Source organism: Cariama cristata, unplaced genomic scaffold (genome assembly GCF_000690535.1).
Source record: "Cariama cristata isolate BGI_N322 unplaced genomic scaffold, ASM69053v1 scaffold1380, whole genome shotgun sequence".
NCBI classification, from domain to species: domain Eukaryota; kingdom Metazoa; phylum Chordata; class Aves; order Cariamiformes; family Cariamidae; genus Cariama; species Cariama cristata.
In genome coordinates, this window is record NW_009592791.1 from 192,367 (window position 1) to 209,285 (window position 16,919).

The window sequence follows — 16,919 nt, forward strand, 5'->3', positions numbered from 1 at the left end:
CCCCCAAGACCATTGCCTCCTGTGAGAAAAGTCATGATACATCATGCATGTGAGCGATACGTCTCGCTTCTGACAGTTGCAAAACTTAAAAGCAGTGATTTGAGGAAGGGTGATAGATACTGCTGGGTTGGCCTTCCCTGGTATAGCACACATCTATTCTTCCAGTGTGTAGGAAATAGCTCGTTACGGTTCTGTGCAGAATGATTTCTCTGCATGGCCAGGTGATGTTTAAGAAGACTAATGAGAGAAATGATACGGCCCAGAACACTGGTGTCAGGAAATATATTGCAAGGTGTCTATCTTGGGGAAGCTGAAAGCGGGGCTTGTCTTATTATATATTTCAAAGGGGATGTCTGTGTCACCACCAAGTTAGACAGGCACCCTGTCCCCTACTGCATTCAAATTAGATTTTTTTTTTTCAATAGTAGCTTTCCATTCAATTTTCATTGGCTTAATGATAGGCTCTGTGTTGTAAGGGGGCAAAACAAGAGTCCGGCAGATTAGCACACTGTTCTTTTGAAGCGGGAACTTGTTTCTGAGGCCATTGTAACATAACTATGTAAGTGTCAGAGGACAGGATAGAGGCTATTATGGGCTTCTGCTTTTTGTGAGGAAAATCATACAAATGTCCCCAGTGGAACAAGGAAGACAGCAGCTGTATGTGATGACCAGAGAATGTTTTTGTGCAGTGACGCTGTTAGCACCTGGTTTGTTGTCAAACTGAAAAAACTGCCTTGGGTTGTGGTGTTTGGTTTTTTTTTTTTTTTTCTGCTGTCAACCAAAGTGGAGAAAACCCCCGTGAATTTTCATGAGATACCTTTTCCTCATTTCCAGCACTTAACAATCCAATTATATTTGGTTTTATGCTAGTGTTTGCCTCTATTGCCATTGTTAGGTTTTTGAGTTAGAGTGATTTTTTTCCATCCTGATGGTGCGGAAGAAAAATATGTTTCATTATGACTGGTTATAACCCTGGAAATCTTTTCTCTCGCTTGGGTTGATGACAATTTTTTATGTTGCATTCTATACTGATGCCTAAAGTGAGGTAAAATGAACCATAAGGAAGAGAAGCTTTGCTAAAATATAGCTCTTTCCACTGTGTAGAATTATCTTGAAAAAAGCTTGCATCTTTCTAATTTTATGCTTTTTTCCCCCCCACTATTATTTAAGTAGTTTTTACAAATTAATATTGTTTTTGTAAGGATTGTTTATGAAGCCATTGCTCTTAGCAACCCCTGCTCACCTAGTGAACAAATGACATGGCACAGATAAGGTATCTAGTTGTTTCTCGATAGGGTGACCTTATAAACAGATTCTGCAACAAGACAAGCTTTTAAATTCCTAACCAAATATATTATGTGAGTAATAAAAAGAGTTCCTCAAAATGGCCACAGAGGCATTTCAGAGCACATTCTTGGGAATATTCACTTGTGCTAGCATTCATTAAGTTTGCTTTCGGCAAAAATTCTCATGAATGAAATTTTATTCACTAGTCATTACGATTATTACTTTACTATCATAGCAATAACCAGATGCTTTGTATAAGGCTGGGACCTGATTTTGTCTAAGGCTGGAGAAACATCTTACAGGGTCTCCAGAGAGTGTATTGTCTAAATATAAGACCAGACTTAGCTAACAGCTCATGACTGGGAACTGCAAACCCTCAGAGAGCAATGGGTTTGTTTACAAGTAAATTCATATCCTAGAAAAGGATGAATGCAGAACCATACCAAATGTTACACCATTTGAAATATAGTATGTTATAGTGTTACAACTCCACTGAACATGAATGTAATTATACATTTTTATGTTATAAAGGTAGTTTAGGTGATAATGACTAGACGGATAAAAGGGAATATCTCTACAGATGCCGTTTATTACTATACTGGACTACTTTATCCACACACTAATGAACACACTGGAATTGGACAGGTTTTGGGGGTTTTTTAATTTAAAAAATGGTCTAACCCAAATATATGTACCAGGAAAATCCCTGAAGTGTAGGCTATGCCAAAGAGTTGAACTCTCAGCTCTGCAATACATGGACTCCCAGAATGTGAATAAAGCCCTTCCTGGAAAAGTTAAATGAGATTTTTAGCTATACACAGCTGAAGTATGCATGGTCCTTTTTCCTCCAGTCTAGAGGAACATAAAAGAGCAAAGGTATCCTGTCACTCTGGAGGAGGATGACTGTGGCAGGGCAGTTGTAACTTTTGGCTTGCTGTATTAGAAATGAGAGACTGAGGAAGCGTGGCCAGTTTGAATAGGGAAATTGTCCCTTAGCCTAGGCACAAGGAAGTATTTTCAGAGCTGGAGCTCATTCACTGAGCACAGTGTGTATAATGTTGCTTTGTGTGCCTCCACTTACCTGGGGAAAAGCATGTACCCTGTGCCTTGGAGGTGATGCAGTTTGACTGGGCAATTTGTAGAGTCCTTCAGCGTGCAGTGACTGGCAAAGGCTACAATCTGGAGCATTGATTCTTGGGTGTACCAGGGTGCAAGATGCACTGTGGTTGTGGGTACAAGGCGCATAATGTACACATGCAAAATGAAAAGGTTCTGCGGGGTGGAGGGAAGGAGCTGTTAAAGAGGAAGTGTGCCAGTCCCTTGTATTACTCAAACCTCAAAATAACCATTCCTCTCTGCCTGAAGATCACTCAGAACAGTCTGTTGGCAGCAGAGCTAAGCACAGGACACTAAGTATTTCTCCTCTTCTGTTGTCTCACTGCTCTCTTTTCCCATGTCGTGTGAAAAAAAAAAATAGTATCTGATTAAGTCCTTTGGCATTTATAATTAATTAGTCCTGCCTTACTCTCATCTTATTTGTCTGTCCTTTTCTCTGGCTTTTCCTTTTTCTACTTTCTCTATCAATCATCAGATCCAAGAAATCATTCAAATGATTTCTTTTTAACAGATAAATGCAGCTTTACAGCATTTTTTTTCTTTTGAAGAAAGACTTGATCCCTTCTTTTGTCCATCCCACTGCACAAGTTGTCATGTTCTGGCAGTCACTTCTAAGTCCTTGAGCTATCATGTATTCTGTTGGTATTTGAGGAATTGAGAATCAATCACATAGCCTTATGGCTTAGGTTCAGCACAATTCTATTATGCCCACTCCCAAAAGTCAATTCAAACCTTTTGGGTTATATTTCAAAGCCTAATCAAGCTTGCTGTCCAGACTGGTTTGGAGTCAACTCACTCTTGTCTGTAGGTCTGTTTATTAGAGTTTTTCTGTCAGAAACTAACATTAAAGAAAGCAGTTTTCTAACAGTAGAATCATTCAGTGGGCATGTTGCAAAGACAAGCCACCCAAACAGGTTTTATGGTAGACGAATGCTTACTGTTGCAATGCGTTTCTGCAAATATGTTTTAGGAAAAGGTTTTAAAAAATGCTATATTTGTACAAGTGTTCATAATTTTACTTTCTCATAAAAAGATATACTAGCTTACTGAGATCAGTTTCTAGTCCTTTCTTGTTAAGCTGGTACAGAAATTATTGTAGAAGCAACGCTAAACCTACATGGTGACTTTCATGCTTTGAACCATGTGAACAAATGAGGACATTGCCTTCAAGTGGATGGGCCAATTCCTCCAAGCATGAGTTGTGCCACCTCCACTTGGCAGGTGCGCATGGGACTATGTTAATCCTCTTATTTCCAGCAAATGCCAGGAACTCTCCCAGAGAATGAAAGAAGCTCTGTATGGAGCTCGCCATTAGCAATCCTCTGTGAAAATATGTACCTGTTATGTATTGGGGTAAGATCAGTCTCATCCTGCTGGGTAGAAAGTGGTGACAGGCTTTTAGTGATGGCATTTGCAGCTGATTTATAGAGGTCTCCTCATTTGGTGAAAGGAGCCAAGCAGGCAGTATAAATAGGAAACAGCTTTCTCTTTCCATCCCTATTGGGTAAAGGCATTGCTCTGTCACCCATTCTTCATGCTTCTTCTCATCATGTATTCTGCAGAGGCGCAGAGATTTTCTCCAGTGGATGCTCGACTCCTGCAACTCAGCTGACTCCCTGGCAGCCGGGGGTTTTGATGTGATCGGTCCATCTGCTGCTTCCAGACAGAACGAGGCGCCTGGTGCTGGCAGGGCCCCATCTGAAAAGGTTCAGAAGACATTAACAGAGGATGAGATAGCAGGCCAAGCTTTCCTGTTCCTGATCGCCGGGTATGAGACCACCACTAGCACACTGTCCTTTGCCACGTACTTGCTAGCCACCAACCCAGAGTGCCAGGAGAAGGTGCTTCAGGAGATTGATGAGTTCTCAGCAAAACATGTGAGTATGATGTGCTGGTGTGGAGCTTCTTGCAGGGAGCAAGGCAATGTGAATGTCGTCATGCCATTGTGGCACCTGTATGACCCCTATTTGTCTCAGTTATATGTGCAACTATCAACATTGTATTAATATTTTCAGCCAAAAATTCAAGATTAATCTATATTTGTTAGGTTTTTTTGGAAACTATTAAATAGTGTCACTTTACAGCAACTGAAGAGATGGCCCAGAAACTTTGTGTCCTAGTGAAAGCTTAACCTTTACAAAACATTTTACATTATTGAAATAAGCCAGCTGTCACCAGACTCTTAAACCTACACATTTATATTTTTTCCGTCTTGTCCAGATACTTTTATTGATTTTGTGGTCGATTTTGTTTACAGGTCTTTGTAAGGACATAAACAGCATTCTTACAAATCATAAACTGCAAAGTTTTGCTTTAAATGTTAATTTTTTTTCTTCAGCAGTAGAATGTGTGTGTACGTGTCAGAAAAAATCACAATACCTAATTGTCTTACACAGTGTTGAAATTACTTCTCCCTCACTATCTATATTTACCAAGGGCATTTATGTTTCCTGGATAACCGTTGACAACATTTTGTATGTCTCGCAGACCACGCAGCAGCTATTCTTCCACCCTACACTCTCTGCACAAGTTGTTAGTTACAAGAATTCAGATCGAGGGCCTTTTTCTTTTCATGAATGCTTTTATAATGGATCACAAGGCTAACAGGAATAAAATGACACCAGGCATGGCTGTCTTGCAGGATTTTAGCTGCCAGATTTGCATGCTGAAAGCCTTAACTATACAGTTTTGGGAGTTTCATATTTTTTTATGCATTCCATCCTCTGTGTTGTACTTACAGAACAAGAAAATAGTTGCATAATTCTCTGCTTTGCTGGTAACAGAAAATTCTCAACTATGCAAAGTGTGCCCATTCAAAAGCTACTATTTCCCTCCTTTTGCTTGTGCAAACATAAAAGCCAGGATTCGTGTACACAGAAAATGTCTTCTTTTGTCTTGCATGACAAGGTTCTGAGCATGGTGGTTCTCCGTCTAAGGCTGCTTTTGCACTGAGGGTGCAGATGGATGACAGCAGTGGAGGTTAGGACTGCCCAATCTGATCCACAGAGCTTTTTCTGTGTGCATGCTTTCATACCTCTGGTGTCAGTTAACTCAACACAATGAAGCCGTTGATGTGTTATGTTCTAACCTGTAGGGCTTGGGTTATATTCTTAAGTTATGAGCTCTACAACACTCCAGCTGGATCGTATTTGCTTGCTTCATTCAAATATGGCAGACCTAATTATGCCCTTGTATCCAGTTAGTTCAACTGACCTCCTTAAGGCCTGCAAAGATGCGAAGGTGCAACTTGTCCTGGAGTATCTGCAGTTTACTGGTTAATACTGGTAGCAGAGTTGCAAGTACAAACCCCTGTTATGCAGCCCCAAGGAAAATATGGTTTGTCTCCTCGCCAGTTCCTGAAAACTGACAACCTAACAAACCAAAGTAAAATTGCTGGGAGAGGTATCCAATATAACAAGTGCACAATGTCATTCATATCATCATTCATGTCTGTCTGTAGATGGGGATATGAATTAGTAAACTTTTCCATGTAAGTGCATAGAAAGCTGACTGCAAGCAGTCATTAACTGGCTGATTGCTTATAGACATTTCACATAGAGAGACCACATATATAGCTATGTCTACATTAACAAGTAGTGTGCTCCTGTAGACACAGATTCATCATCTAGCACAGTTGGTAGTGAGGACTGTTGGGTGCACATTGTACACACCTCAGGAGTTTATTTTGGGTTAGTTTGAGTCTGGCCCTGTGTACCAAATTCCCCTTAGCAGGTGGACTGATCTTCTGGTTTAGTTCCAGTTAAAGAAGCCCTTGCTGTGCACTTGGAGACTGCCACGTGAACCAGTGCAAGAGACTTGCATGTGACTGTGCTCCTGATCCAAGCTAGAGAACTAAATGGACCCTATGTTGTATAGGGTCTGTCTGAGCTGTCACTCACTATTAGTAGTATTTCAATAATAATCCAATTCAAATGCATAATGCTTGACTCTTTTGGTTTTCTAACAGGAATATTTTGCTAATAATTTTGGCTTTTGCAGTATGTAGGAGAGGTTGTGGGGCTAGGGACGCTCGTGGCATAGAAGTTAAAACTTAGTGTAGAGAGATGGCACTTAAATTAAGTGAATACTTTTTTCAGTTAGCACTGTACACAATCTATGTCATGCCTCAACTGGTGGCCTCACCCCAAACCATGCTGTCCTATGTCATATATAGATTGGAAGTACCTTTCAAATCACTTCCCCATACTTTATTGCTTTTCAGGTTTAGCTTTAGATGATGCATATATGGCTGTATGGCCAAGGAGAAGAGGGAGAGAGGGATAACTACTCATCTGCTGTCCTTGATACCAGGAAATTCATAGATCTAATCTGTGCAGCCCCATCCTTCAAAAGATTTCCTATTATAAACAGCTCATGATTTGAGGGGAGGCAATGCACTGCTCAAGGAGCCCATCTCAGAATAAGGAAAAGAGTGCAGCAGTTCAGTCCCCTTAGTGACTGTAATTAACTACTTTTAGCATAGAAAATAAGATCTATGTGAACGGTTTGCAAGTTAGGGGAGCAGAAGCTATTTTAAAACTGGGTATATATAGATGCTATGTTCAGTTGTCATGCAAGGGAGAGGAAGGGAGGGGGCATAGCAGCTACAGGCTCACAGTTAGTTATCAAGTCAGTTGCTAAGAAATTTGATTAGGTTATTGCTTGTACATCAGCTTTGCTCTTATCAAGGTGCTTTGCAATTTTCAGAAAGGAGGGACTTTAGAAGGCCAAAACATGGAGAATGGTACAGTCAGGTTGTTTTGACAGGTGGTGGAAGACTGCTTTGATTTGCAGATATGCAAGTGTTAAACACAGTACCCTCTTCAGCCAAATTTTTACTCAGGTAATTATAACTACAAAATGCTGTCCACCATGCCCCCCTTCCTTCCTCCAACCATTTCAGTTGCCTCATGCAGCATGTTTTATTGCCCTAATCTGTGGTGTAGAGCTGTGGTCTGATTTTATAGCAGCTGCTGTGTATCATCCCAGACGTGGTGGTACTTTGGTGGTGGACAGAGTGATTTATACACTCATTTGCTAAAGTTTATAAAGACATGTGAGAGCCATCTGAGAAAAGGTACTATAAATGACAGGCGCTGTTCCAGGTTTTTTGGCACACCAGTCAAAAATTCAAAGCACAGTGACCTTGTGATAGCCAGTAAGGAGAGCAAAGTTGGTTTATGTGGGCATACAGCAGTATTTTGGTGGCTCTGGGTGTTGTACTTGAGGATACCCCTGATTTTGCTCTGATCTTCATCTGTCTTGCTTGCACAGTGGGTACCTTAGCAAAATGGGACAGCATAAAGAGGAAGGAGAAAGCCAAGGCACTGCTGTGTTAGAGATCCCTGTGCTAGCTTGGTGCAAGCTGCTGTGGTGTGGTGCAGAAATACGAGGTTAGATGCTGGAAGTGGCCTACCCCAGTGCTGTACTCGGGGTCAGAAGCCCAGAGGACAGAGAGGTCCAACTGACTGTGTTGTACTGCTGTGTTGTGTTCGGCCAAATTTGTCTCAGAGCTCTCTGCTTCTATCCACCACGCTGCCTGAATATACTGTAGAGATGGCACTTCCAGGCAAGGGTCCTCAGAAAACAGTGCCTGGAGTGAATCATGGATTGTCACCTCTTTTTTTTACCTCCAGGACCTTCCTCATCTGTTTGCTAAAGGACTTTTTAGGTCTTCTCTTGGCTGATAGCTGAGTATGGAGCCTTGATGATAAAAAAAGGAGAGAGGAGGCACCTGGCCCATTTCTGAGTCTGGCAAGCAGTAGAAACCTCTATCCTCAGTTGTTGCAGAAGGCAAGGCACACAGGTTATTGCCCTTCTCACTGCTGTCTGGGCCTTTGTGTATGGAAAGGGAGTGGACAGCTTTTCATGGTCTCTGGGGAAGCAGATAGACAGGGTACTGAGTGGTGACTGCTGTCATCACACACTGCATCTTCCCATTCTACCTGTGAATCTTTGTGTCTGCTCCAACTGCGCTGGGAAAGACAAGTTTAAGCATAATTATTCTAACAGATGAACTGAAATTAAAATTGTAGAGACTCTGACCTAGCATCTTCATGAATCCCTTGGGGGTGTAGTATGTGCCCTGTGAAGGACCATCCACTGAAAACCAGATGCACCTATTTGCTGCAAGCTTGTTGCTGAGTGTGCAGCTTGCTTTGATACCATGAAGACAAAATAAACAAGAGGAAAAGAGAGCTAAATATGAGCTAGTAGGGGCAGGACGCCTACGTCTGCGTGTGTATAAAAGAATATTACTTTCTGCAGAGACCACAGATCTATTTCCAGGACAGCAGAGAAGGGTCAGATCTTGAGAAGGTTGTAAACTGGCACAACATGTTTAATATTAGTACAGGTATGATGATATGCATCGGTTGAGAAGCTAGCCTAGTATATACCAGTAACAGAGGACAGGTGGAAAAAAAAAAAAAAAGGTTACTATTTCAAGACCAGGTTATTTTTACAGGGTTTGTGGCTAACCAACCCTAAACTGTTAGAGGCTATACAGTTGTGAAAGAGATGTTTTTATCCACATTAACCAGGTGAGAAGGAATACACCCATGGACTTCACCCTCCATTTCAGTCAAAAATTATCCTTATGCAGTCAGAAGACATGTATTTATGAACAGTTTTTGCACTTGTGACTGATTATTTTGTTGTAAAAACAAGTTCATTTTTATTTATTTGTGTGTGTGTGTGTGCATGGCAAATGCATTGGAGGCCTGCAGCATGCATTCGTTCTGAGCAGATGGATTCTTGCTTCTGAGCCCCACTGCACTCTGAGCTGCTCTGTGTGTTTTGTCCTAAGCCACAGCGCTGAGGGCATGAAATACTGCTGCATCTTCCATGCTGGGGATTCCCTTAATATGAGGTCTCTCTTCCTTACCTCTCCTCCGATTTTAGCATTTAAATGTCTCTCTCCCTCTCTCCCTTCTCCCTCCTCTCAAGCCTGAGTCATTCACAATTATAATATTTTTTTTGTTCTTGTTTTACTGAACTGCACAATTTTAAACAAGAAAAGTAGTGGCACCAAATAGATTGCAAAAACATAGGTGATCAAGTTAACTTCTCATAAGAAGTTATTTGTTGCCCTTAGGTGAAATGTGGTAAGTGGCTATGTATGTGCTCCTGATCTGTTGCAAAGTAAACAGCTCAAGTTAAACCACTGAAATGAGGTCATTTTCTTGAGGGAGGGAAAGCAAATATGCTTTGGGGCAGCTAAGGAGGGCAAAAGAGGTATAAGAATGAACTGTTCTGCCTCCATGTAGTAAAGAAATGCATACTTGAAGCCACCAAGCGTAAAGAAATCTGGAGTAAGGAGCACCCTGAATTCTAATCTCAGCTTCAGGAATAATTTACTGCACATTCTCAGTAATAGACAGCCATGTCTTGCATTAGCAAATGGGAAGACTTGGTACTTACAAATTTTGGTTTTTAGCTCGTATACACAAAAACCTCTCATTACTTAAAGTACCACAAGAAAAAGTTGCATTAAAGGCCTAGGGCTAGTTACAGAACCTGAGACATGTTGCTGCACTGATACGCAAGGCTGCAGAGGCTCTCTGCTAGCCAGAAGAGGTCTGGTGAAGGACAGAAGAGCAGCTCACTCCTCCTTGCTGCTAATGCCTAGGAATACTTTCAGGACCCCTGAAAAAGGTGAAGGAGAGCACAGGAGTCAGGAGTAGTAAATAGATGAAAGGGCAGCTATCACTGTGAAACATTTATTGGAAACTGCAAGACCAACTGGATTTTCCATTCTATTTTTAAAATGCCATGAACAGCTCTTATTTATCACTGCTTGATATGATACCTAGAAACATCAGTGTGGAGAGCAGGATAAGCCCCAGCATGTCTCTACTCCATCCAATTTCCTATCCACACAAAGCACTAGCATAACTATTCAGTGCTGTTGTGACTTACCAACATTTTCACCACTGGCTAGAGCCCATAAAGTTTAAAGAAACTTGAGTCCTGCCACACTCTCTCCCTATCTAAATGGAGATTTGGACGTTTTTCTTTAATAGAAAGAAATCTTCCTGTTCCCATAAATATTTGCTTTTCTGTTGCTCTACGGCCCAGGAATATTTTCAATAAGTCTAATTGAAAATGTTGACCAGACTATGTTTCAACTGTATTACTTTATGTCATTAATATCAAATGATACCAGCCCAAAGTCATTGCAATCCATAGTTTCATTTTTGAAAAGGTACAGTTTAATTCCATTTTAACTGCTGTATGTGGTCAGTTGTGAACAGGCTGGGTTGAACTGGACTCATACATAAGCTTCTCCTTTATGATTCATGACTTTGGCACTGTAATTTATCAAACATACTGGGTGTGGCAGTTGCTTATCTGGGGTAACTTGGCACGTCATCATTGACTTGAGTGGAATCCTACTATTTTACACAGGCTTGTGATTCTGTTCATTGCATTGAAGAGCTCCTTCACTAATATCTCTGCAGTCTAACAGAGATGTCTTACTGTAAAAAGATTTTATCATTTCAAAATTTTCCCTTCCCATAAAATTCCCAGAGAGCAGTGAGGGGTAGGTCAATTTCTATGGTGTCTCTGTGCCTGATTGAGTACTTTAGTTTTTTAAGCTGTTTATGCAGAGAATCTCTTTGGTAGCACAGACTGCTTTCTCTGAGCATTAGTGAAAATGAGAGATGAAGTCAGAGAGACGGCACTGTCAGGGAATTACCACAACAATTTGCATGAGTTTGGTGCCTTTCATGCAGTATCTCAAGGCACTATGCTCTCAGAAGCTTGCAACTACAGAGACTAAGCTTCACTAAGCAAATATTGCTGATGGTGGAGGCTTGCATTTATCAAGGGAGACTGAATTGTAAATAGTTTGCAGAAAAAAGTCCACAGAAGAGAGTCGCTGTTACACATGCACACATGTACATGCACAAAATGTACAAAACCAGTAAGCACAAGCAATATTGTATAGTGTTGCTGTTTATTCTGTTGAAGGAAATGACCCTCTTTGATTACTTCATTTGTTTAAGAAGATGTTGCAGAGCCTCACATCATTCACGAGTGTCAGCTATCAGCTATCAGTTTTGTTGTTAACAAATAGAAAGATGCTTTTAAACACGTAGAGACTGAATGCTGTTAGGTTTTATTTCTGCAGTTCTTCATACAATTGTTCAGTGTCTGAAATCAGTTAATTATCTTTGTCTCATGGTGCTTCTGTACATACAGGTTGAAGATTGCTGTTAGGAGAAGACAATAGCCCTTCCCTGCGCGTCCTCCCTTCCCTTAGTATCTCGAATCTACTGATTTGAATGCAGGCTTTGGACTCCAGAGACCCAAAGTCACTTTCCTTGGGCAGAGGTTATTTTGGTTCCCAACTCTTCCTAACTTTCAACCACTTGAGGACCTCTGAGATTCAGGGCTTTGGTCTCTTTACTGACCTGTATCTCTACTGTATACGGAGAGGTAGCCTGAGAAAGCTCTTGAGCCCAAGCCTGCCTCATGTTCACCCACTTTGCCACAAGCCTGTTCCTAAGCTGAAACACTGAGGGAAAGCACCTAGGGGGGAAAGCTTGGACTCAGTTTGCTCACTGTGCAAGCCTTGGTAGGTATCTCTTTGAATGTGTTGCCTTCTGTCCCAGGCACTTTCACAGCACCAGCCAGAGAAGTTGTCCTGGAGGCCTTTCTGGAAGATCCCTGTTGCTTGCTCCTGCTTTACAGAAGCTGTGGTTTGTAGGCAGCCCCAGTCATCCTTTGGCAGAAGCATGGGCAAACAGGAAGAGTGTGACTAGCCAGGAGCCACATGAGGGCAATTATTTTTGCTTACCATGTATTTGTAGTTTTTACACTATATCTACAGGTCTCTGTTCTCCACAGGTACCTCCTAAAAAGATAAGTACTTTCTGGAGAATCAGGTTGTTCATATAGAAAGAGTTGAGTCAATCAGCTGGTAAGTCCAGGGTGTCTTTTAGGAATGTTTTGGCTTTGCTTTTTTGCAAAGTCTACTGTTCTCTTATAGGAACAAAGTCAGTGTTTTAAACCCCAGTGGTACCTTGGCATTGTCTCCCTTCCTTGACTTTTTTCCAAGAATACAACCAAAAAGACAGACAACCTGTATATGAAAAAAACTTATTTCTTTCCTGGAGACATCCTTTCAACAGCCAAGAACTGGTAATTCTATGTGGCCTGGAATGAGGTGGTGTTGAGATGATTAATGTGCCCATATTTCAAGGAAATTTTTGTTGTTGTTGTTGACATTGCAGGGTTCATTTACCCCTCTTCACCAAAGTAAATTAAAAAAAAAAAAAACAGGATGACTTTTATTTTTCCATTTGTTCAGTTCAAGCTTATCAGTCTCTTGCCCATGAAGACTAATTTATCTTCTGTTTGCAATGTCACATGTTGCTCAGTGACTCTGCCTTATTGCTATTCTTGAGCAAAACTGAGTCTCAGGTAATGTATGCTAGACAGATACTTATTTTCACCCCTGAATTTTCCTGGTATTTTGCCATCCTCATAATAATTGACCCACTATCACTGCTACAGGGTTCATGTTAAAGAATAAATTTTTCTAGTGACACAGAACCTTAAATGGGGAAGATGTTAATAATACAGTACTTTAAATGTGATTAGACAGATTTGTTCAAAGAGCAAGTAAAGAGAAGAATGCATCTTCCCTGTCTTTCTATTCCTTCCCCCACCCCATCTGAGGCTTTTATGGAGGAAAGAGAATATTTGCTTTTAATCTAAGGAAAAATATCACTGCTGAGTAAGAAATTGGTTACAGTTTTCTTCAGGATTCGTATCCCAACTGCTCCTGTGTACCAGTCTCGACATTATATGGCAGTCAACAATCTTCCCCCAGGGCCAGGGAAAACCAAATTCATTCCAATATCAATGTTTAATCAGTGCTAACTACCAGTATCAATGCTAAGTTTTTAGCTACAGATAGGTAACATTATTTGCAGGATATTACATTAATGTAACATTAGTTCCAGGTAGAATTGGTAGGTCAAATTTTGCACTGGGCAGCTGAGCCTTGCAGAAGTGAGTAAGGAGATAAGCTCAAACCACAGTAAATAACACTACCCCCCTCCACGACTTTGGGAGGGACATACTCTGACCAGTTGAGCCAGAGGAGTTACGTATGGCAGGAACAGAGGTGCACGTTCATGACTTCCCAGGAATGGGGATGTCCTTCATGGGTATAAGTGCCTGATCTTTGGATGGCAGTCTGTCTAGCACTCAGGAGTTTTTTCTGCGTGAAGTAGAAATCAAGTCCAGAAAGGTATTATACTAATATATATATTAGTTTTTTCATCAAAGTTAGGGACCAAAAGGTTTTTCATAAGGTCTATGCTGCTGAATTGTAAATACTTAGCAATGAAAGGGAGGACAGCCAGCCTTAGTCACAACTTTAGATGCAAGAAATTGGAGAAACCAAACGATCTGGCCCTGAAAGAACTTACAAATGAGAGAGGGTGTCCTTGGACATCTGTGTCAGGACCCCATGCTGTGTCTCAGCATTAGCAGCCAATCGCATTCATCAGACAGGAACTTGTCTCGTGGAGAATATTAAACACTAAACTAAACAAAGAAGCGTTTTCAAGCTCTATGTTAGTTAGCATCCATTTGGAATGATATCCCTCCATGTCCCCAGATTGACAGGCAGATTCTTGAGGGGATGAAGACGTTGGTCCAGCCCTGGCATCCTCCAGGATCTCCACTGACCTGTCTACTTCTGAGATGCCTTCAAGACTCAGGGGTAAAATCTTGCTTTAATAGCGCTTTCCTTGGTCAGGATAATAGCGACTCTTGAGATTTGTGAAAACAAGTATCACTTTCTTAGTAAGGACTTTTCATGGGCAGAGGAAGAGAATGAGAGGTATTGGGGAACAGCTCATAAACCAAAAATGACTAACAAGTCATGTCTGTGTGCACATGCCTGCATATGAGAGAGGAAGAGGGAGAGAGTGAATCATGACTGAAGAAAAGGTCTTTCATCTGAAAGATCAACACAGATTCCTGAATTGCATGTATTATACACATAAGGTGCGAAAGCTGAACTGAGGAGAACAAATGCCTAATTTGTTAAGAAACAGCAAATCCCCAGCAGCAACCAAGAAGAAATTAAACTTGTATTCAACATATTCATAGCTTTAAAATGATCTTAGCTTGTATGAATGTGAGGTCAAAATGGAATTTTTCCTCCAGGTATGTACATAAATCAGGTAGCATTAATAGGAAGTAACCAGTCCATTTATTTGTCAATAAGCATTCAAAGTGAAGGCTGAATGAGCTTATGCCAGAAGGAATGGAAACTAGTTTGCATTTCATGATTATGTAAAGCAGTTCTTGATAGAATGAACTTCTTGTGACCTCCTCCCCCCACCCCTCTTTTTATTTTTCCTTCTCTACCATCCTGGCAGCACATATGTATTTAAATAATTGCCATTTCTAACAATGTGTTTGTGTGTTACTTTTAATCAGTGTGAGATGGCTTTTGAATTGTTTGTCCTGCTTCATCTTATGCTTCCCTTTTAATATGGAAAGACAGAAAAAGTGGTATTTCTGGGTGTGCCCTTGCTGTGTAGAGATGCAGTGGTCTTCCAGTGGTACGAGTGAACATTTCCTCACTCAACCAGATAGCAAGACTGGTGCAGAGGGAGTAGTCGGGAAAACACAAAGAAAAGTAGGAAATGCATGCTATTTGAGGGCTCTTCCATTTCATACCAGTTAATAGAATTTACTGTCTCAGAGAACTGCATGATGCCAATTTTTCACTAGTATTGCCAAATAATTTAATGTCTGGGTTTCAAAAGACAGGTTGCAGGTCTTTTCCAAAATAAAATCCTTTAAAGCAACCAAAAAACTTGTACCTTGGTGTAACTAGTCACATTTTGAATGTTTTGGTCAGTGCCCCAAAATGCTTTCTATGGAAGTGGGCTGGTCAGAATTGGAATTTTACCGCTGTAGCAGCTGCTGAGATAGGCATTCGGGGCCTCAATCGGGGGAGACCGAGAACTTTTATACACTAGAAATACCAATAACTTGTATGGACTGGACTGTTGTTTTCTAGGCAACACTGCTTGGATAAATAGGTGCTTGAATGAAGACTCATTTAATAACTGGTACCATATTCTGCGGTTTCCTTAGTCAGGTCTCAGATGTAATGAGACTGAAAACTCAGTTACTTTCTCAGTCCTAGGAATTATCCTTCCTGGCTGCCACTGAGGCATAGTGCATTAGGGCACATTGTGCAAGCAGAAGACTTAATTCTTCAGTACTGTTGACTCAATACTTTCCACCTGTATGAAATCTGTGCTTTCAGAATGCAACAAGATATTCATATTATTTTAGATGTAAAACAGTTTGATTTTACACGCATGTTCAACAAAAATTGAACTTCAGAGAAGTTTCTATTAATAAGTGGGAGAAAAAATACATAATTATTTTTATTTTTATTTTTTTTATTATTCTTTTATGATTAACACACCCTAAGGTCGAAAGAAGGAATGTGTTAAAATGACTTTGACCTGCTGGTGCAATAGAAATTTTGAATAAACTTTAATATCTTTCTCAATACTTCTAGTTACACTTCAAATTTAAAGGAGAAAATTGAGAAGTGGTGAAAAAGTTCCCAACATTGGGCAATTATCCACAGCCTCTTGTTACTGTTGTTGATCTAAATGAAGGAACAAGGAAGTAACAAGATGTCAGAAAGTCATTTTATTGTGAGCTGGAACAAAACTTTTTTAAGAGCTCTTGCTTTTTGGAATTTGTTTTCAAGATGCATCAAGTTCATGTACACTCAGGATATGACATGAAGAAGATTTTGTGGAGTCAGGAATGAAGATATAATAGCCTGATAAGTAGAGAATCTTACAGATAATTTCAAGGTGTTAATCTAACCTTGCTGTGTCTTTAATCTTTTGGCATTCTGGAGAATGTAAAAAACAAAAGCTGACTGTTTTAATATCATAGAGTAGTCATGGAGAAAAAATTTCTTCCAGCAGAGCAGCTTTTAAATAAATTATTACTTTTTTTTTTTTCCATGAAGGGGAAGAATAAGTCTAAGATGGATTTAAAGGGAAGTGAATTTACTAAATGTCCTGCATCTTTCTCTCTCGCTAATTAGTAACAGTCAAATGCTCTTGTTCTGCAGACAGTGACTACAAAGAAAAGGATAAAGAACTTGGGAAAGACTCTAGAGCCAAAATAATTAGGCAATTTATCATTTAGGGTAATTGGACTTGTGCAAAGCAGCATTATTTACCACAGGTTTCCATTTCTTCTAACCGAGTGTGAAAAATACGGCTGCATTGATTGGGAAATGCTCTTAGTGCTTTTTCCAATATGCATTGTGCCAGGGATGTTCAGTTCAAAGTGTGGTGTTCCTCCCAGTGATTTCTTTTCCCTCAGTGATCTTCAGAAGCAGCCTTCAGCTTCTAAAACCTCAAACCAAAATTAGATTAAAGTGCCCAATATGGGGTCAGAAATGGGAGGGAAAGCGAGAGGGGTTTCAAACTGGGAATTTT

General features: G+C 40.5%; 1 protein-coding gene across 1 annotated transcript in view; it reads left to right on the forward strand.

The window, feature by feature from the left end:
• TBXAS1 (thromboxane A synthase 1 (platelet)) overlaps nt 1-16,919 on the forward strand; it is a 228,274-nt gene that overhangs the window by 158,178 nt on the left and 53,177 nt on the right. The window contains exon 9 of the mRNA XM_009694752.1: nt 3,966-4,280. Within this exon, the coding sequence (XP_009693054.1) occupies nt 3,966-4,280 (315 nt within the window). The remainder of the gene's footprint in view (nt 1-3,965; nt 4,281-16,919) is intronic.